This window comes from Cervus canadensis, chromosome 18 (genome assembly GCF_019320065.1).
Source record: "Cervus canadensis isolate Bull #8, Minnesota chromosome 18, ASM1932006v1, whole genome shotgun sequence".
NCBI classification, from domain to species: Eukaryota; Metazoa; Chordata; class Mammalia; order Artiodactyla; family Cervidae; genus Cervus; species Cervus canadensis.
This window is the reverse complement of record NC_057403.1, coordinates 3,118,999-3,139,941: the sequence shown is the minus strand read 5'-3', so window position 1 is coordinate 3,139,941 and position 20,943 is coordinate 3,118,999. Positions and strand designations below refer to the sequence as shown.

Below are 20,943 nucleotides of genomic sequence, written 5' to 3'. Positions count from 1 at the left end.
GAATCCACTCTTTTAACTTTATATATAACATCGCAGTGTTGATTATATTTTTCATGTTGCACTTTATATGCCTAGTACTTGCTTTTCTCATAATAGAAATTTATATCTTTTGACTACCTTCTTCCAGTTCTCCCCTTCTCCCAAACCCTTCTCTGGTAACCACAAATCTTGTCTTTTTTCTGAAGGGCTTGTTTTTCACATATAATTCAATTATATTGTTAGGTCAAATTATGGTTATGTTAGATCAAATTTGTTAGTTTCTGATGGAAAACATAGTGATTTATTATTTCCATACATTACAAATCTATACAGTTGTCATAATGTTTATAATCTGAAAGAGAAAATAAGAAATGGCTCTCAACTATTATTATTATTGTGGATTATTATTATACCTAAAGGTGTATTTTTTCAAATCTTATTAATTTTATTTTTATCTTTTAAAATAATAATAATATTCAGTGATACAATTGCATAGCCATTATTACTCTTAGCTTCGTTCTGGGTTGTTACTTTTTCATACAGAAGTTCCCTACCTTATTCTCGGGATAATAAATTTGATTCAATCATCAATTAGTGGGATGAAATATGTTAGTTTATTTTTTCTAGAAAATATGTATTGGTCACATTTTCAAAGTTAGTGAATGGTTCAAAAATATCTTTGTAATGCCCTTCTATGTGGATGAAAAATTTGGCTGAGGTCAAATCACATCATAATAATAAAAAAATTTACTCCATTATATTTGGCAGAAGAATATAACACAAATGAACATTCTAAGGTGAGATTTTTTTTTTCTTTTTTGACATATAATATTTTCTGAAATAAGTTGGTTTCACAGTATTTCTTCTACCATGATTTGAAAATTTTCATTATGAGGTATCAGTGTGATAAGTCTTTTTACAACTGGGTTACCGGATATCCTGTATGCTTTTCAGTTTATAGATTTTAATTTTTCTGTAAGAAATGAAAATATTCTGTATAAATATTGACTGGCCATTAACTATCCTTCCAATCAGTAAGTCTTACTGAATAAGTAAGTAAACTTATAATTTTCTATTTTCATTTCTGATTGCTTCCACTCTACCTGGACTATTTCCTCAAGCTCTTTCTCTGTATTCCTACATCAGTTATGTGCAGAATTTGTGCTCCCTGTAAACATTTATATTTATAGTACATATAATCATTTTTGTTCAATGTGTCTTTAATTCTGTACACCTCTAATTCAGTATTTTTCATCCATAAGATCATATCATACTATATATTATCTCTCCATTCAATTAACACATGTTTTCTTTACATCTTGTGGAATAAACAAATCTTAAATCTTAGTAACCTTTTAGTGATTTAGAAGGGCTAAAAATAAATATGATCTGTTTATTTCTTTTTAAATTAATTGTTATTGGCGTATAGTTCCTTTACAATGTAATGTGATCTGTTTTTAATCATTCCATCTCCCTTGTATGCTGATGGAATGTGTTGGAGAATACTTTTTTTTTTTTTTGAAGGTTTTTTGCAAGTTGCTTTATTTACAATGCCAACTTTAAAAGTCACTGAACTAAAATTAAGTGAGCAATAAACTAGGCAGAAATTGCTTTACAAAAAGGGAAAGCCCAAAATGCCACTTTCTATAGGGAACCCACAGTTCAATTTTATTCAGAGCAAAGAAAAGAAACTTTCAATCATACTAGAAGAAACTGGGCCGTAAGTTTGGGAACTGTACTGAAACTACACATGCAATGAGGACAACATTCTGCTAATACAATTGACTTGCTGCTGCATTTGTTGACTGTTGTTCTAATATTAACAATTATAAACAAAGCAGTGCAACTAGTATTTGGAATAATCCTTACAGTGTTACAGCGTTAGACACGAAATTTCACTTCTCCTCACACCACTGGTTCTCTTTGCGTACCTGGGCTTCCTCTTCTTCAGTAAAATCATTTTTGATATTGAATGTCTTTCGAATCTCCTCAGGAGTTTTCCCCTTGATCATATGAGCAACAGTCTTGCAGGTAACATCAAGCAAACCTTTAATGTCTAAGTAGTTTGCTGCCAATATAAGCTCAAAGAGTGTCCCTTGGTCAACTTTCAAGAATTCTTGATCCCAAACAGGTATATCATCTGTTCGTTTTTCTTTGTTCTCATCATCCTCAGGAGGAGGAGGATCATCCTTGTGGTGGGTGCACCACTGAATGACCTTTTTTAATATTGCTGCATTAACATTTGGCAAGGGGACTGGATCATCATCTCCTTCATCATCCATTCCCAAATCTGCCTTTAGGGATCCTTGGTTAGCTTTCACACTCCTATGTGACCATATCACAGTTCTTCATTCAACACAGTGACTTCCAACATAGTCTTGATGGTCACAGACTGTTTTGCAATTTCAACATCAACTTCGAATATCTCTCCATCAGAGCTCTGCAACTTAATTGAAGGCATGGTATTAGGTCTCACAGAGAGAGAAGGCCGGAGGCTGAAGTGAGCAGGGAGGCGTCGTCAAACAGCAAAACCTAAAGGCGGAGAACAAGGCCAATATAACCTGAAGAATACTTTTAATTCTCAGAATAGAGATCTTGTAGAAGGAAGATGCCACAGCTCTGGGAAACCCAGTGTGGCTTATTTGTTTTTTGTTTGTTTGTTTGCTTTTTGTCTGTTTATCATCTTTAATATTATTATTATTATATTGTCTATGAATGGTTGAATGGCAACCACAGACAACTCTCTAACTTGCAACTAGAATGAACTGTAGTCATTGTTATTCCACCCAAGAAATATCTTTTATTTTTTTTTAATCTTTGATCCCCCTCCAACCTGGTGTTTTGATGATTTCTTTGTGTTGGTGTTAACTAATCATCTTTCCTAGTATTGGGACGGGACTGCTCTTTCAGGTAATTTTTTACATTTAAACTTTTAAAATATTGATAGTTCTATAACTTCATGATGTTTCTTCTAAAACCACTGCCACCATGGCAACCATTTCAGTCTTAGTGGCAACCATATCTCTTTTAGAAACCACTTTTCTGATGCCTTTGTCATCAGCGGCCTCTGGTTTTAAGTGGCAGTGCTCACTCCAGCATCTCCTAGCATGGTTCACTCAGGCAGCCTCTGCTCAGATGAACAACATGCTCTCACAAGCCATCCAGATGCAATGTCCTCACTCACTATAGCCATCTGAGATTCCAAAGACCCACAGTGACCAAAGGAAATTCAAATAAACTTTGTTAATGGTAAATTTTTTCCCAACCTCTTGTCCTCACTTACCCATGACTGCTCACAGGTTACAGAAACTTCCATTCACCTTCAACTTATCCAGTACTCTGTTTGAAGAGAGTAATTTCCAAGTTGGTCTTTAATGAAATTGTTCAATGTGAACTCAGCTGAACTGTATGTACTTAGATGAATAAACCGTATGAGTTGGAATGGATGACTAGGAAAAAGAGCAAATTATATCTTTAGTGACTTAGAGAACTTTTGTGATTAGGTAGTGTGTGTGTATGTGTGTGTGAGTGAGTATTTGTGTGTCCCTTCTGTTAGTTTGAAATTTTCTCAAGCTGCTATATTTTTTGGAAGCAGGCTATGCTGATTGTATTTTCTTTGTTGTTCTGGCTTCCAAGAAATTAAACATCAAATTTGAATCTTAGTGTTGTACACTCTGACATATATTCTTGAAATATGATATCCTTGGGGATTTTTTTATTCTAAATTTTATATTCCCTATTTATGACTTTTTAATTTACTGTATATGTATTTGACAGTGACTGTGTATATTCTCAGATGTCTTCACATCTGTTATGGGAAAAAAGGGCCACAATTAAATAAATTAATATTATAATAAATAAATAAACCTAGCTTTATTAAAAGGATGATCTGTCCCCTTTTTTAAAAATTTTTTTTCATCTATTTTTATTAGTTGGAGACTAATTACTTTACAATATTGTAGTGGTTTTTGCCACACATTGACATGAATCAGCCATGGATTTACATGTGTTCCCCATCCCGATCCCCCCTCCCGCCTCTCTCCCCATCCCATCCCTCTGGGTCTTCCCAGTGCACCAGCCCTGAGCACTTGTCTCATGCATCCAACCTGGGCTGGTGATATGTTTCACCATAGATAGTATACTTGTTTCAATGCTGTTCTCTCAGAACATCCCACCCTCGCCTTCTCCCACAGAGTCCAAAAGTCTGTTCTGTCCATCTGTGTCTCTTTTTCTGTTTTGCATATAGTGTTATCATTACCATCTTTTTAAATTCCATATATATGCGTTAGTATACTGTACTGGTCTTTATCTTTCTGGCTTACTTCACTCTGTATAATGGGCTCCAGTTTCATCCATCTCATTAGAACTGATTCAAATGAATTCTTTTTAGTGGCTGAGTAATATTCCATGGTGTATATGTACCACAGCTTCCTTATCCATTCATCTGCTGATGGGCATCTAGGTTGCTTCCATGTCCTGGCTATTATAAACAGTGCTGCGATGAACATTGGGGTACACATGTCTCTTTCAGATCTGGTTTCCTCAGTGTGAATGCCCAGGAGTGGGATTGCTGGGTCATATGGCAGTTCTGTGTCCAGTATTTAAGGAATCTCCACACTGTTCTCCATAGTGGCTGTACTAGTTTGCATTCCCACCAACAGTGTAAGAGGGTTCCCTTTTCTCCACACCCTCTCCAGCATTTATTGCTTGTAGACTTTTGGATAGCAGCCATCCTGACTTGCATGTAATGGTACCTCGTTGTGGTTTTGATTTGCATTTCTCTGATAATGAGTGATGTTGAGCATCTTTTCATGTGTTTGTTAGCCATCTGTATGTCTTCTTTGGAGAAATGTCTGTTTAGTTCTTTGGCCCATTTTTTGATTGGGTCATTTATTTTTCTGGAATTGAGCTTCAGGAGTTGCTTGTATGTTTTTGAGATTAATCCTTTGTTGCTTCGTTTGCTATTATTTTCTCCCAATCTGAGGGCTGTCTTTTCACCTTGCTTAAAGTTTCCTTTGTTGTGCAAAAGCTTTTAAGTTTAATTAGGTCCCATTTGATCTGTCCCTTAAATTCATAGATTGGTCCCAAAAGTAGGGTCCTTAATTTATTTCTTCAGTTTTAGCATAGATATTTGTTAAATCAGAAACCTAAAACCCCAAAGAAGAGTAATAGCTCCTCCATTTTTCTTAACTTACAAATTAAAATACATTAAGTTTTGTCATTGATTTATTGTTTATTTTTATACATAACATCAAAATGACCATAAGAATCACAACAGCTGAATAGACTGCAGTTTATGTTACTGAAGTATATGGTTGTTAATAGGATCAATAAGTTTTCATACAGAAATACAGTGGGATGGTAAATGCAGATAAAATTAATGCTATTGCTGGTTATTACCTGATAATTTAAGTACATTCTATGTTGCAGATCATACATGTCAAGGTATAAAATAGTATTTTAGTAGGATCACACTTAGGAAAATCATATGTGTTTCACACACACACATACAGATAAATTTTAAGAGATTTTCATCTTTAAGATTACTTATTATTTAGGGTAGCATTAAAGAGAAAACAATTTACTGTGTGCTTTATTATTTAATTATTTTTATGGTTTTCTTCCTTTCTAGAACATCCTAGAGATTGTATCTTTCTTAGTTACCCCTAAATCAATAATCTTTTTCATTGAATTGATGAATAAAGTGTACATTTGAGGATTCTGAACACATGTGCACCAGGTTATCCTATTTTGCAATTGCAAGTTAGAGTTTATAATGAACCTCATTTTGAAAAGAAACATTAGGTTTTGAATTAAAAAGTCATCTATAATGTCTGTAGAGAAAGATAATTTATAGGGGAGTTGTGCACATCTCCCTATTTTTGCAGTTTTTAAGAAAAGAGAAGATTAGAAACAGAAGGGCTCAGTTGTTTTAAGTGCTATGTCATAAACCATGCATTGGGTTTACCCTGGAGATTAGCACTTGCCAATAGCCATTAGTTTAAATTAATGAGTCCGTAGAATTACTGGTTTTTTGTGTAATAGGAGAATACTCATTTTCCCCTCAACTGTGGCATCTTGTGCTACAGTGGGCTATGGAAGGACCAACCAAACACCGCTGAAAACTGAAGATCATGGACAGTGCCAACTAGACTTTCTCAGTAAGCATTTGTGTATATGCATTCATTTACTCTTATATTGAGTTATGTCCTAATAGCTAAACTGAGACCATAAAAATAGCAAATGAAAAAACGAAGTTCTTAGCTATAACACTGGAACCAAATCTCTAGTTTCTTGTCATCTCGAACCCTATTTAAAGTGGTTGTAAAATACAAGTAATAAATTGCAGTCTTAGATATTCCACATGATCTTTTATTGTTGTTATTATATCAATGTTTTTTGTAATTTCCATTGTTGTGCATGTTTCCCTCAAATTTTACACCAATTTTTATCTGATGAATGTCACAGACCTTATTATCAGAAAAAATTGACTGTTGCACAGAACATTTACTGGAATATCAGATTATATTATTTCTTAGCTTTTAAATTGTTGTATTTTTATTGATTTTTGTACTAAAATGTATCTTTTAATATAATGCATTCTGTTTTTACAGAGTTTTACAGATTGTAAAGCATTTTCTTATATGGCATCAACTGTAATCCCCCAAAACTCTGAGCTTAATGAATCAGTACCATTGTTAATTAAATGAGGTTGTAAGAGGTAAGCATATGACTTGAAAATCATTCAATGTATAAAGGTCAAAACTGGGGCTAGAGTCCATGTTTTTCAGTAATTAATAGCGACTGATGTTTATGCTGTACTTAATACCTTACAAAGTCTTGGCAAAGATCATTTCATTTAGTTCAAAAACTTCCCTATGTGGGAGGAATTATTAGTATTCCAATTTTACCATAACTGAGACTCAAGTCCTTGGTCTGTGATCACAGATATGATCACTGAAGATGCCAGTGTTCCAACCCAAACAACCTGCTTTCAGGGCCCACTTTGCATAAGCACTAAACTGTAAGCTTAATCTTTTGCACATTTCACTACTCAACAGTGACTGTCAGCTTAAAAAAATAAATAAAAGTGTAATGGGACACAAATCTGAATATGTTGTTGTTTAGTTGCTCAGTTGTGTCTGACTCTTTGCAACCCTATGGACTATAGCCCACCAGGCTTCTCTGTCCATGGAATTTCCCAGGGAAGAATATTGGAGTGGGTAGCCACTTCCTTCTCCAGGGGATCTTCCCAACCAAGGGATTGAACCCGTGTCTCCTGCATTGGCAGGCGGATTTTTTAACTACTGAGCCACTAGGAAAGCCCTACTCTGGTTATACCGTCATTTAAAAAATAAACCAGTTACTAAAGTGAAGCATAAATATTGAAAAGGGCAAAAACCTCAAGTGTGTACCTTGGGGAGTTTTCATAAAGGGAGAATACTTGTATAAATAACACTGATAAAAAATTATAACATTATCATGCTGTGCCTCTCTCCTTGCCCCCAGTCCTTACCAGATCTCTTTAAAGATAACTGCCTTTCTGACTCAGTGCTATAGATTATTTTGGCTTGATGTTGAACTTGATATCCAGGAACTGGTACAATATATGATCTTGTGACTTGTGGCTTGTGGCTTCTTTTCAGTTTTGTAATAGAGATTCATCCATACTGCTGTAGAAAGCAATACTTACTCCTTGGAAGGAAACTTATGACCAACCTAGACAGCATATTAAAAAGCAGAGACATTACTTTATCAACAAAGGTCCATCTAGTCAAGGTTATGGTTTTTCCAGTAGTCATGTATGGATGTGAGAGTTGGACTATAAAGAAAGCTGAGTGCCGAAGAATTGATGCTTTTGAAATGTGGTGTTGGAGAAAACTCTTGAGAGTCCCTTGGACTGCAAGGAGACACAACCAGTCCATCCTAAAGGAGATCAGTCCTGGGTGTTCATTGGAAGGACTGATGTTGAAGCTGAAACTACTGTACTTTGGCCACCTGATGCGAAGAGTGACTCATTTGAAAAGACCCTGATGCTGGGAAAGATTGAGGGCAGGAGGAGAGGGCGATGACAGAGGATGAGATGGTTGGATGGCATCACTGACTCAGTGGACATGGGTTTGGGTGAACTCTGGGAGTTGGTGATGGACAGGGAGGCCTCCTGTGCTGTGGTTCATGGGGTCACACAGAGTCGGACACGACTGAGCGACTGAACTGACTGATACTTTGTTCATTCTCTTTTTTTTATAGGTATAGCAGTGGGTGAACATTCCACCGCTTATATATCTATTCTCTTGCTTATGGGCATTTAAGAAGTTTTCAATTTGGGGCTATGATGATTGGCATCACCATATATATATAAGTTTTCTAATAACATTTTTATTGCACACATATACTTATATGTTTATTTTCCTAGGAGTGGAACAACTGGGTCATAGAGGATGTTTAAGTTCATTTTCAGTAAATATTTTAAAGAGTTTTCTAAAGTAGTTTAACTAGTTTATACTCCCATCTGTATTTTGAGTTTTCCACTTTTCCACATTGTCACCGACACTTCATATCTTCTAAGAGTTTTTAAAAATTTTGTTATTTTAGCCATTCTTGTTGGCATGTTGTGTTATATAATATTGTTGATGTTAGTATTGTATTTTTTTTCAAATATTTATATATGGTGTATGCTCAGATGCTCAGTTGTGTCCGAATCTTTGTGACTTCTTGGACTATGGCCTGCCAGGCTCCTTTGTCCACGGGATTTGCCAGGTAAGAATCCTGGAATGGGGTGCCATTTTCTTCAAATATTTATAGTTACTGGATATTCTTTTTGGAAAATTGTCCACTGAAGTCATTCGCCAAGTTTCTTTTTAGTTGAATTGTTTTTGTTCCTTTATTGAAATGCCAGTTCTTTTTATGGGTGTAAACATATAAGGGACATGAGTGTACCTAAGTTGTCATTTTACTCCCTTAATGGTATCCTTTGATGAAATGGTGCTCCTAATGTAAATGTTGTGCAATTTACCAAACTTAGCATTTTTATATTTGAAGTAGCTCTTTTCATGTCTTATTTAAGGTCAGAAACATTATATTCTTTATTTATTATTTAAATTGTGTTATTTTATTATATGGCACCACATCCTTTGAAATTATTTTTAGAGGGTTGAAGTAAAAGTTTAACGTTTCAACACAACCATTCAGTTGACCAGTACCATTTCTTATGCAGTCCATTTTTTCCCACCCATATTATGGGCTTCCCTATTAGCTCAGTTGGCAAAAAAAATCTGCCTACAGTGAAGGACACCCCGGTTTGATTCCTGGGTCTAGAAGATCCCCTGGAGAAAGGATAGGCTACCCACTCCAATATTCCTGGGCTTCCCTTGTGGTTCAGCTGGTAAAGAATCTGCCTGCAGTGTGGGAGACCTGGGTTCAATCCTTGGTTTGGGAAGATCCCCTGGAGAAGGGAAAGGCTAACCACTCGTCTCCTGGTCTACAGAATTCCATGGACTATAGTCCATGGGGTCACAAAGAGTCTGACATGACTGAGCGACTTTGACTTTCACTTTCATTTGCACCCATATTATAGATCTGGTACTCATATAAAATTGGATCTCTATCTTCCCTCTGTTGTATTACATTGATTCATTTGTCTATTCTTTTGTTAATACCACAGTGAATTAATTACTTCCAATTTATAGTAAGTGTTGCTGTTTGGCATGTGAAGTCCCAGGCTTTGTCCTTAGATTTTATTTTGGCTATTCTAGGCACTTTTCATTTCCACATAAATCTTAGAAACAATTTGTAGTATCAGTTCAGTTCAGTTCAGTCACTTAGTCGTGTCCGACTCTTTGCGATCTCATAGACTGCAGCACGCCAGGCTTCCCTGTCCATCACCAACTCCCGGAGTTACTCAAACTCATGTCTATTGAGTCGGTGATGCCATCCAGCCATCTCATCCTCTGTCATCTCCTTCTCCTCCTGCCCTCAATCTTTCCCAGCATCAGGGGCTTTTCCAAGGAGTCATCTCTTTGCATCAGGTGGCCAAAGTATTGGAGTTTCAGCTTCAGCATCAGTCCTTCCAGTGAATATTCCCGACTGATTTCCTTTAGGATGGACTGGTTGGCTCTCCTTGCAGTCCAAGGGACCCTGAATAGTCTTCTTCAACAACACAGTTCAAAAGCATCCATTCTTTGGCACACAACTTTCTTTATAGTTCAACTCTTACATCCATACATGACTACTGGAAAAACCATAGCTTTGGCTAGATGGACCTATGTTGGCACTGTAATGTCTCTGCTTTTTAATATGCTGTCTAGGCTGGTCATAACTTTTCTGGGCAAGCATCTTTTAATTTCAAGGCTGCAGTCACCATCTGCAGTGATTTTGGAGCCCAAAAATATAAAGTCTGTCACTGTTTCCACTGTCTACCCGCCTATTTGCCATGAAGTGATGGGACCAGATGCCATGATCTTAGTTTTCTGAATGTTGAGCCTCAAGCCAACTTTTTCACTCTCTTCTTTCACTTTCATCAAGAAGCTCTTTAGTTCTTCTTCACTTTCTGCCATTAGGGTGGTGTCATTTGCATATCCGAGGTTATTGATATTTTTCCTGGCAATCTTGATTCCAGCTTGTGCTTCATACAGTCTGGCATTTTGCATGATGTACTCTGCATATAAGTTAAATAAGTAGCATGACAATATACAGCCTTGATGCACCTTTCCTGATTTGGAACCATTCTTTTGTTCCATGTCCAGTTCTAACCGTTGCTTTTTGACCTGCATGCAGATTTCTCAGGAGGCAGGTCAGGTGGTCTGGTATTCCCATCTCTTGAAGATTTTTCCAGAATTTGTTGTGGTACTCACAGTCAAAGGCTTTGGCATAAGTCAATAAAGCAGAAGTAGATGTTTATCTGGAACTCTCTTGCTTTTTTGATGATCTAACAGATGTTGGCAATTTGATCTCTGGTTCTTCTGCCTTTTCTAAATCCACCTTGAACATCTGGTAGTTCACGGTTCACATACTGTTGAAGCCTGGCTTGGAGAATTTTGAGCATTATGTTACTAGCATGTGTGGTGAGTGCAATTGTACAGTAGCTTGGGCATTCTTTGGCATTGCATTTCTTTGGGACTGCAATGAAAACTGACCTTTTCCAGTCCTGTGGCCACTGCTGAGTTTTCCAAATTTACTGGCATATTGAGTGCAGCACTTTCACAGCATCATCTTTCAGGATTTGAAATAGCTCAGCTGGAATTCCATCACCTCCACTAGCTTTGTTCGTATTGATGCTTCCTAAGGCCCACTTGACTTCCCATTCTAGGATGTCTGGCTCTAGGTTGGTTATCACACCCTCATGATTATGTGGGTCATGAAGATCTTTTTTGTATAGTTCTTCTGTGTATTCTTGCCACCTCTTATTAATATCTTCTGCTTCTGTTAGGTCCATACCATTTCTGTCCTTTATTGAGCTCATCTTTGCATTAAATATTCCCTTGGTGTCTCTAATTTTCTTGAAGAGATCTCTAGAATTTCCCATTCTATTGTTTTCCTCTGTTTCTTTGCACTGATCACTGAGGAAGGCGTTCTTATCTCTCCTTGCTATTCTTTGGAACTCTGCATTCAAATGGGTATATCTTTCCTTTTCTCCTTTGCCTTTCGCTTCTCATCTTTCACAGCTCTTTGTAAGGCCTTCTCAGACAACCAGTTTGCCTTTTTGCATCTCTTTCACTTGGGGTTGGTCTTGATCCCTGCCTCCTGTACAATGTCACGAATCTCCCTCCGTCCATAGTTCTTCAGGCACTCTCTATCAGATCTAATCCCTTGAATCTATTTCTCACTTCTAGTGTATAATCATAAGGGATTTGATTTAGGTCATACCTGAATGGTCTAGTGGTTTTCCCTGCTTTCTTCATTTTAAGTCTGAATTTGGCAATAAGGAGTTCATGATCTGAGCCACAGTCAGCTCCCGGTCTTGTTTTTGCTGACTATATACAGCTTCTCCATCTTTGGCTGCAAAGAATATAATCAATCTGATTTCGGTGTTAACCACCTGGTGATGTCCATGTGTAGAGTCTTCTCTTGTGTTGTTGGAAGAGGGTGTTTGCTATGACCAGTGTGTTCTCTTAGCAAAACTCTATTAGCCTTTGCCCTGCTTCATTCTGTACTCCAAGTCCAAATTTGCCTATTACTCCAAGTATTTCTTGACTTCCTACTTTTGTATTCCAGTCCCCTATAGTGAAAAGAACATATTTTTTAGGTGTTAGCTCTAGAATTTGTAGTATACTTGCTGAGTTTTCAGTAGGATTGACTTGAAGCTACAGATCCTTTGAGGCAATCTCACAATTTTGAAATGTTCTATCTAGGAGTGTGCTGCATATTTCTGTTAGTTGAATCTTATTTAATTAATCTCAGTGATATTCTATAGTATATTGTGAAATGTTTTAGCACATTTAAATTGCATTTGGTTGTATATACTTTTATGATGTTTTCAATGCTAAATTTTATATTTTATGTTTTGTTACTCTCACAGAGGAGTAAAGTTAATTTTCATATCAAACTTGCACTCATTAACTTCTGATAGTGTGTAGATTCTTTAGGGTTTTCTGTACACTCAATCATGTCTATGTGAATAATATACTTATTTCTTCTTTTCTAATTCTTATACCTTTTTATATTTAATTTCTGTTTACATATTAATTAATTTACTGACCTTTGCCTTATTGCATGGCTACAACTTTGAGAAAAATAGTAAAAAGAAGTTGCAGCAGCATTCTTTTCTAGTTTAAAAATTTGAAGCATAGGGATATTTGTAGCATATTACTGTTTAATATGAAAAATACAGTTGATTTTTTAAAGTATTCTTTATAGGGAAAATATATTGATTCTATTTTTAGGTTGCTGAAATTTCTCTTTGCATGAGTGATTGTTGCGTTACATCAGATTCTGTTTTTCTGCATCTACTTGTGAGTGAGTGAGTGATAGTCACTCAGTCGTGTCTGACTCTTTGCAACCCCATTGACTGGAGCCCACTAGGCTCCTCTGTCCATGAAATTCTCCAGGCAAGAATATCTTCTCCACATCTACTTGTATGAATATGTGATTTCTAATCTTCTTTTACTTTGACAAATTATATTGCTTGATTTTCAAATATCACACCACCCTTGTATTTCTGAAATAAATCCCATTTGGTTATAATACACTATCATTTTATGTGTCATTGGGTTTAGTCTGCTAATATTTTGTTTAAATAATTAAAATTACCTTGCTATGTTCATAAGGAATACTGGCCTATAGTTGCCATCTCTTGTAATTTTCTTCCTTTGGTGACAAACATACATTGATCTTATATATCAAGGTGAGAAGAGGTACCTTAATTACTGTTTGCCAGAAGAGTTTTATAAGTTTGTTGCCATTTTTTCCCCAAATGTTTGAATGAACCAGCAAAATCATTTAGAGAGTAGTTTTATTTTTTAGAGAATACTTATTTATTTCACTCCTTTAGGACTATATTTTTAGATCCCTAATATATAACATATAATTTATAAAATTTGATAAATCCATATTTCCCCTCTCAGCTTTGATAAGTTGTATTTTTAAAGGAATTTATTAATTTCATCTGATTTATAATGAACTGTTAAATGTATTATCAAAGTCATTACAGGTTTGAATACAATATCGTCTTATCTTTTCAGTCTATGCATAATCTCCATGGATGCTTTTATTTTGTTCCTTCAATTGATTTTGTTGCTGCTCTCTATTGTATAAGTATTTTCCATTCCATTGGTTTCTGCACTTTCTCTTATTCCCTTTTTGTTTTCCTGGCTTCTTGATATGAAGGCTTAAACCACCAATATCCAGCCCCTCTTTTTTTTTTTTTTTAAATATACGCATCTAGACTCCATGGGGTCACAAAGAGTCAACACAACCGAGTGACTGAGCACCAGACTTTATATTTTCCTTTCCTCTAACCTCTAGTCACATCACTTAACTTTTGAAAAATCATAAAATATCATTAAATTCAATATATTTTCAAATATCCTTTTTAAATTCTTCTTTGACCCAGGAAGTTGCTTCACATGTTCTTGGTTCTTTTATTCTCTCTTTTCTTGCCCTCTGATTAATCAATTATTTTTTAATTAAGCTGTTTCTTTTTATTAGCTTTTTAGTTACAGCATTTTTACAATTTCTATATTGGTTTCACTATATGCACCTTGACCTATTAGAGTCTAATATTAATGCTTTATCATTTCCAATATAATGCTAAGGCTTTCTATCATTGTAATTCCTTGGAAATCTTTCTTGGCTTTTCATGTTATGAGTGTCATTCAGTTAAATCCTAAACCCCATAAAATTACCCTTATAACAATAATTTTTATTATTATTTTTGTAATCAATATTCCTTGCATATTTACTTGTCCTTTCTCCACTCTTTCTGCATTTCCACACATATACCACAAGTGCTAAGCGGAAGACTCCCCTTAGTATTTCTTTCAGCTTGTTTTCTGGCAGCAAATGCAATGCTTTTATATATTGAGAAAAAATAATGTTTGAAAGACCTTTTTTGTGTACATAATTCTGGTTTGCAGTCATTTTCCTTCAGCACTTAAAATATGGCATCCCTTTTAACCGTGACTTCCGTCTTTTCTCTTTAGAAGTCAGATGTCAATCATGTTGTTCTACAGATTTCTCTCACCCGCCTTCCTGGACCGCTTTTAAGATTTCCTCTTTGTCTTTGGCTCTGAGCAGTATGACTGTGGTATAGCAAGGAGTGGTTGTTCTCATATTTATCCTGTTTAGGTTCTCTGAGTTTTTTTGAATCTGTAAGCTCATCTCTTTAATCTGTTGTAGAAAATATCTTGACCTTTACTTTTTGACTAAAGTTCTTATCCCATTTTTTTTTTTTATCCTCTCCATATGGGCCTCCAATATGATAATATATTTAAGAACTTTTCACCATGTACCACAGCTATCTTACACATTTCTGGATTTTCTTTTCTACCCATCTCCTTTTTATTTTCTTGTTTGTGAGTTTTAGTCTGTATATATTCTACTGGCTTTCTTCTAGCTCATTAATTCTCTCCTCACTTAAAACCACTATGCTATTTAATTGATTTTGCAGTAGTGACGGTGGTTCTTAATACCAATTAATGTTTGTTTTAGTTCTAGAAATTCAATTTGAGTCTTTGTTTTTTCAAGACTCTAGTCCTTTGGTAATTTCTACATCCAATCTTTTCCTTTTCTTTAATATATTAACTAGCCATATTTTAAAATTCTTATGATAAATTCATTATCTGGATTATGTAGCAATTCATATATATTTATATTTTTATCTTGATCTTATTTTTCTAAGCCTCATATGGTTTGACTTAATGCCAGATGTCATGTTTAAAATGTTGTAGAGGTTTTGAATAGTGTTGTCTTACTACCAGAGGATTTTATTTTCATCTGACTATCCTCTGGGAAGTAGTTAAGGAGCAAATTAACACAGTCTAAAGAGAGACTTTGCTGACTTAGGCAGAATTTCATACTGGAAAACAAAACATGTCCATCAACCACTGGTTTGCTCCCATTCCTAATGTATTTATCCAGGTCTCTCTTCATTGACAGATACTAAACTCTAATGATTGCCCCAGCACTCTGAGATCACAGAAGTTCCACTATATATGTCAGCTTCTCTTGGCTTGATTTCTTGCCTTTTGCTCAGTGCAACTGAAGAATAAACAGACATCTCCAGGTGAAATGTGGGGCAGGATGAACGACAAAAATCTGACCGTCACCTCTGTGAGCCTCCCTTCTCTCTTAGATCTTCACCCCTCAAGTCTTTTATTGTTGTTGTTCAGTCACTCAGCTATGTCCAACTCTTTTCATCCTCATGGACTACAGCACTCCAGGCTCCTCTGTCTACCACTATCCGCGCTGGAGTTTCCTCAAATTTATGTCCATTGAGTCAGTGATGCTATCTAAGTATCTCATCCTTTGCTGTCCCCTCTTGCCTTCAGTCTTTCCCAGCAGCAGGGTCTTTTCCAGCAAGTCGGCTCTTCACATAAGGTGGCCAAAGTACTGGAGCTTCAGCTCCAAATCTCACCTCATATAATTAGGTGTTGCCAGTGTCTTCAGAAAGTTTTTTTGTTTTTTTTTAAATTTGGTCTCTCATTTTTCCTTAGTAAAAATGTTGATGTGTCACCAAGTACTCCAGCATAACCAAGACATCTATGATATAGATTTGATTGCAAGTGTTGTGCAGTTCCTATATTTTATTTCCTATAATGAATGAGATATCTCTTACAAGTGCAACAGTGACTATTGCATTTCCTACCAGTTTGTGTTTATAGTGTTTTCAATACAAAAGTAAATCTGATAGAAATGTAAGTGCTTTTCTATGTAGGAGCCTATGATCTGTGAACTGTTGTATTTTGGGGGAAAAAAAGACCTATTATGTTCTAAAAGAGGGCTGAACTGGGGACTTTTAGAATGCTACTGCTAACTTTAGTTAAGCTCTAAAACACTGCCACTCTGTGGTAACTTGGAGACATGGCAGCATCCTGTATATTTCTACAGATAAGGATGCCCTAGCAAGTCACTTCTAAATTCTGTTTCCCTGTTATTCAGGAAGCTGAAATTTCCTCATTCAGTGAAACAGCTACTCCATACCCATTTCCATGCGCCTCTCTCCCAATCCAGGTTTCCAGTCTGAGGTGCAGCCAATGGGCTCTTCGCTTTGAGGGAACTTCAGCCAATGGAAAGTGCTAAGGCTCCAAGTCCCGTTAAGTTTCCATTTAGGCTCTAATACTTGTGAGTGGAGAGCTTGCCAAGTGGCACAGTGGTAAAGAATCCACTTGAAAATATAAGATATTCAGGAAAAGTGGGCTCTGTCCTTGGGTCAGGAAGATCCCCTTGGAGGAGAAAATGGCAACCCACTCCAGTATTCTTGCCTGGGCGACCCCTTGGACAGGCGACCCCTGGCAGGCTATAGTCTATGGAGTAGCAAAGACTTGGACACAGCTGAGCAAATGAACACACACACACACACACACACACACACACATCTGTGAGTGGAGTGGTCTAGAACTCATTACTTACCCGCTTTCAGCATCAGTTTTGTCATCTGAAAAATAAGGATTTTAGCAGGCATATTCACTTCATGAAAATTTGTTGAACTATATACTTTTTCTCTCTGTGTGCTATATTTTAATATAATTAATTTTTGAAAGATGTTAATAATATTATTTAAATGTATCTTTTAAAGAATTGGTCTGAACATTTAAATGCATAATACCCTCTCTACAATGATGCCTACACTGATCTCTATTCAAAAGTCTATAATCTTCCCTCATCATCTCTATCCCTACATATCCACACATACATCTCCTCTGTTCTGTTCAGATTTCTATTTTTTTTTCTACAGCCCTTTGATCAAATAAAATGTTATATGATGGGCATGCTACATATTTTCTCACTTCACTTTGTAGAATATAGCTTCCCAAAGGCAGGGGTGTTATATTGGTCGGTCTACAAGTGCTTAGAACAGTGTCTTACACATAATGGTTGCTGAAAATTATTTGGTCCTCACTGGACTCCCTTGGTGATCCAGTGGTTAAGACTCTGGGTTTCCAATGTGTAAGGCGTGGCTTCAGTCCCTGGTTGGGGAGCTGAGATCCCACATGCTCTATGGTGCTACAAAGAAAAAAAAAAATGTTCAGTGCATGAACAGGAAGCAAGCATAGGTATTGGCACAAAACAATAGCTCACATTTAAAGAACATTTTTTGATCAGGATTTGTGCTGGAGACTTTGTTCCAAATCTTTAATACAGCTTGTGGGTGAGAGGGTGCTTCTAAGTAGGTGTCATACCTTCAGATATTGCCTAGGAGATGCAATTTTAAAAAATCACTAAGTTGTACACTTTAAAAAGTAAATGTTATGGTTTGTAAGTTATATCTCAATAAATCTGTTATTAAGTAGATGGTGAGTTCTTCAGAGAGAGAAAAAAATTTTGGCTCCTGGTTCTGACACTAACTCACTTTTTTTATTTTATAATAGGATGCTTTTCCCTAGTTCTTAATTTTCTATATGCAAATTGACTGTGTCCATTAAGCTGAAATTCTAAAATCCCTTCCAGGTCTCGTATCCCACCTTTTTAAAAAAAGAGACTTCGACAAAGATGGAGAGAAGAGAAGGTATCGTGAGTTCTGTGCCCACCTTGCTCTGCAGCCAGGAGCACGCCCACTGGGGAGCACCAAGCTAGAGGCTGAGCTCCTTTTTATATGAGCTTCCCTGGTGGCCAGATAGTAAAGAATCTGCCTGCGGTGTGGGAGACCTGGGTTCAATCCCTGGATTGGGACGATCCCCTGGAGGAGGACATGGCTATCCACTCCAGTGTTCTTGCCTAGAGAATTCCACAGAAAGGAGCCTGGTGAGCTACAATCCTTGGGGTTGCAAAGAGTTAGACATGACTGAGCCACTTTCACGTCCTTTTTTGGATATTTAAATGTCATATACATGCAACTCATATGTATCCACACATGCGTACAAATACCTCATCTAATTTTGTTCGATGGGGAACCAGACAATGAGTATCATTCCTTGGTTTCCAAAGACTTTACCAGAAACTCTTTTTCCAGCCCAAAAAAGTAGATCCTAGATCCCAGAGGCACTGATTCCTCTGTCTGCAAAACAAAGAGTACCTTAGGGGCCATCTGGTATCTCAACGCTTAACAAAATTAGCTGGGTTTAATTTGAGTGAGTTAGAAAACTCTTGATGTCACAATGAGAGAATGTTCATATTACCTAATTAACGTGCCTTATTAGGAGAGTGGTAACTGCTGAAGTCCGTTGAACACCCAGCCATATGGGCATATGAAGCACAGATCAAACAGGTCTCTTTGTAATTATGTTAATAGTTACTCTTTCTGTTTTTCCTCATTTTCATCAAAGCCCAATGCGAAACACAGTTCCCGGGATTTTAGCAGAGTGTCAAGTAATAGGCACTGTAAATGGAGTTCAGGTATCAAGGCCACCATTTACTGGACACGTGTTTGCTGCCCAGTGATTCACCCCTTTTGCTGCTTCCCCAAATGTCCTTCTATCTGCCTCATCTGAGACACCTCAGCTCTGTGGCTGCGGCCTTTTCTTGGTCATATGGCTGCACCCAACTCCTCATGGTAGTATGTCTCTTTCGTATACCGTCAGTGCAAAAACCTTTGCTAAATAGGAAAGTGCAACATGTATAATTTCCTCATTAAGTCAATAGACAAGGTCATTCTGTGTTAAATGGATTAAAAAGCACATTCCCACATGTTACACAGATGCACTGACATTTCAAAACCATCCAAAAGTCACTTCCTTAGCCTTTCTGACCGAAGGAGAAAGCATTTAATAAACACAATTGCTTTATTTTGAAGATTTTTTTTTTTTGACGGGGACCATTTGTAAAGCCTTTATTGAATTTATTGCAATATTGTTTCTGTTTTATGTTTCTGTCTTTCAGTCATGAGGCATGTAGGATCCTAGTTTCCCAACCAAGAATGGAACTCCCTCCCCCACCCCCACCTTGCCATTGGAAAGCAAAGTCCCAACCACTGGACACCAGGAAAATCAGCAGCTAGTATGCAAAGTGGTATGCACACTCTGAAAAAAACAGGAAGTCAACGTGCTCCTTTGTTCTACTTTAAAAGTGGAAAAAAAAAAAAAACCAACAAAACAACAACCACTGAGCCTTAGAGAGAGCAGGGAATTGATCAAGTCAGACTCTCTTTGGTGTCTTTTTAGGCCTCCTAGCATCTTTTGTCTAAGATTCAGCTCTGCCTGGCATGCAGTCGAGATTCAGCAAATTTTTTTCTTTTTCTTTTTGATGAATGTTTGTGTAACACTTTTACATAGACTAATTATTTATTCAGAATGTTGACTTAAATAAATATCAGATGGAGTCTGAGGAAGGGAAACCCCAATAGCTGAAGGGAAGATGAGCTTATAATATAGGTTTATAATTAGAAAACAAATCTCCCTGCCCAATGAGTACATGAATGAGCTGCCAGGAAACTGAAACAAGGCCCAGAAAACAAGTATCACACAATCCCTTGGGGCTATTGCTGCATACAATGGCTAGAGAGACAGGGAGAGCAAGAGAAAGAGAGATGGACTGATCCTTATCTGTTTAATTCAGATCCAAATTCACTCTTTCCTTTGGGTATTTTGAAATACCCAAAAATGGAGAATAGGAAGGAAAGAAGTTCTGATTTTATAATTCTTGCAATATATAAAATACATTTTCATATCTCCAGAAAATAGGATTCAAAAGAAGATAAAATAAAGTTGGTATTTTCAATTTGAAAATCACAATGTTAAATGCCAAATCTGTATGTATGAATCTGTCTTGATATGGGGAATCCTCTCTCAACCTTTCCTTCATCCTGATGCCCAACTAGGGCCTGAAGCTACCTTAATACTGAAGCTGCTTAAGTTTGAGCAGCTGTCATGAGACACTGTTTTTATGATTAATTCAATACTAGCCATCAGTCCTATCTTGAATCAAGCTATGTATAATAATTCGTCTTCTTTTTCATTTGTTGTCAGCATCTATTGAAATTATAGGAGGTGTTTGCTATGAGACATTTAGGCCCACACTTTAAGTCATTGAGTGTCATCTATTTGGGGAATAACATCACTTAGTATGTCTCTTGAGAAGAGGAAATCTACATTTTGGAAAATTAAACCACATGCCTTAGCTATTAGTACTTTAAAAAAATAATTGTATCTACTTTATCTTTGGTTGTGATGAGGCTTCATTGCTGCAGGCTGTTCTCTAGTTGCAGAGAGTGGGGGGCTACTCTTCATTGCTGTGCCCAGGCTTCGCATCGCGGTGACTTCTCATGTGGTGGAGGATGAGCTCCAGGGCCGTGGGCTTCAGTAGTTGCAGTTCCCAGGCTCCAGAGCACAGGCTCAATCACTGTGGCTCATGGGCTTAGTTTCTTTGTGGCAT

General features: G+C 36.7%; 1 protein-coding gene across 1 annotated transcript; it reads right to left on the bottom strand.

The window, feature by feature from the left end:
- Nucleotides 1–1,499: 1,499 nt before the first annotated feature.
- On the bottom strand, nt 1,500–2,535 carry LOC122420769 (S-phase kinase-associated protein 1-like). The gene is made up of 2 exons (XM_043436218.1): nt 2,345–2,535; nt 1,500–2,273 (listed from the first exon to the last, which is right to left on the bottom strand). The coding sequence occupies exons 1-2, from the start codon at nt 2,438–2,440 to the stop codon at nt 1,875–1,877; spliced, it is 495 nt and encodes a 164-aa protein (XP_043292153.1). The 5' UTR covers nt 2,441–2,535; the 3' UTR covers nt 1,500–1,874.
- Nucleotides 2,536–20,943: the final 18,408 nt, after the last annotated feature.

What these genes read in the sequence shown, in the direction of transcription:
- LOC122420769 (XM_043436218.1), bottom strand. Translation starts at nt 2,440, where the DNA reads ATGCCTTCAATTAAGTTGCAGAGCTCTGATGGAGAGATATTCGAAGTT. An exon ending in CCATCAAGACTATGTTGGAA is followed by an intron (nt 2,274 to 2,344) that starts GTCACTGTGTTG and finishes GGATCCCTAAAG; the next exon opens with GCAGATTTGGGAATGGATGA.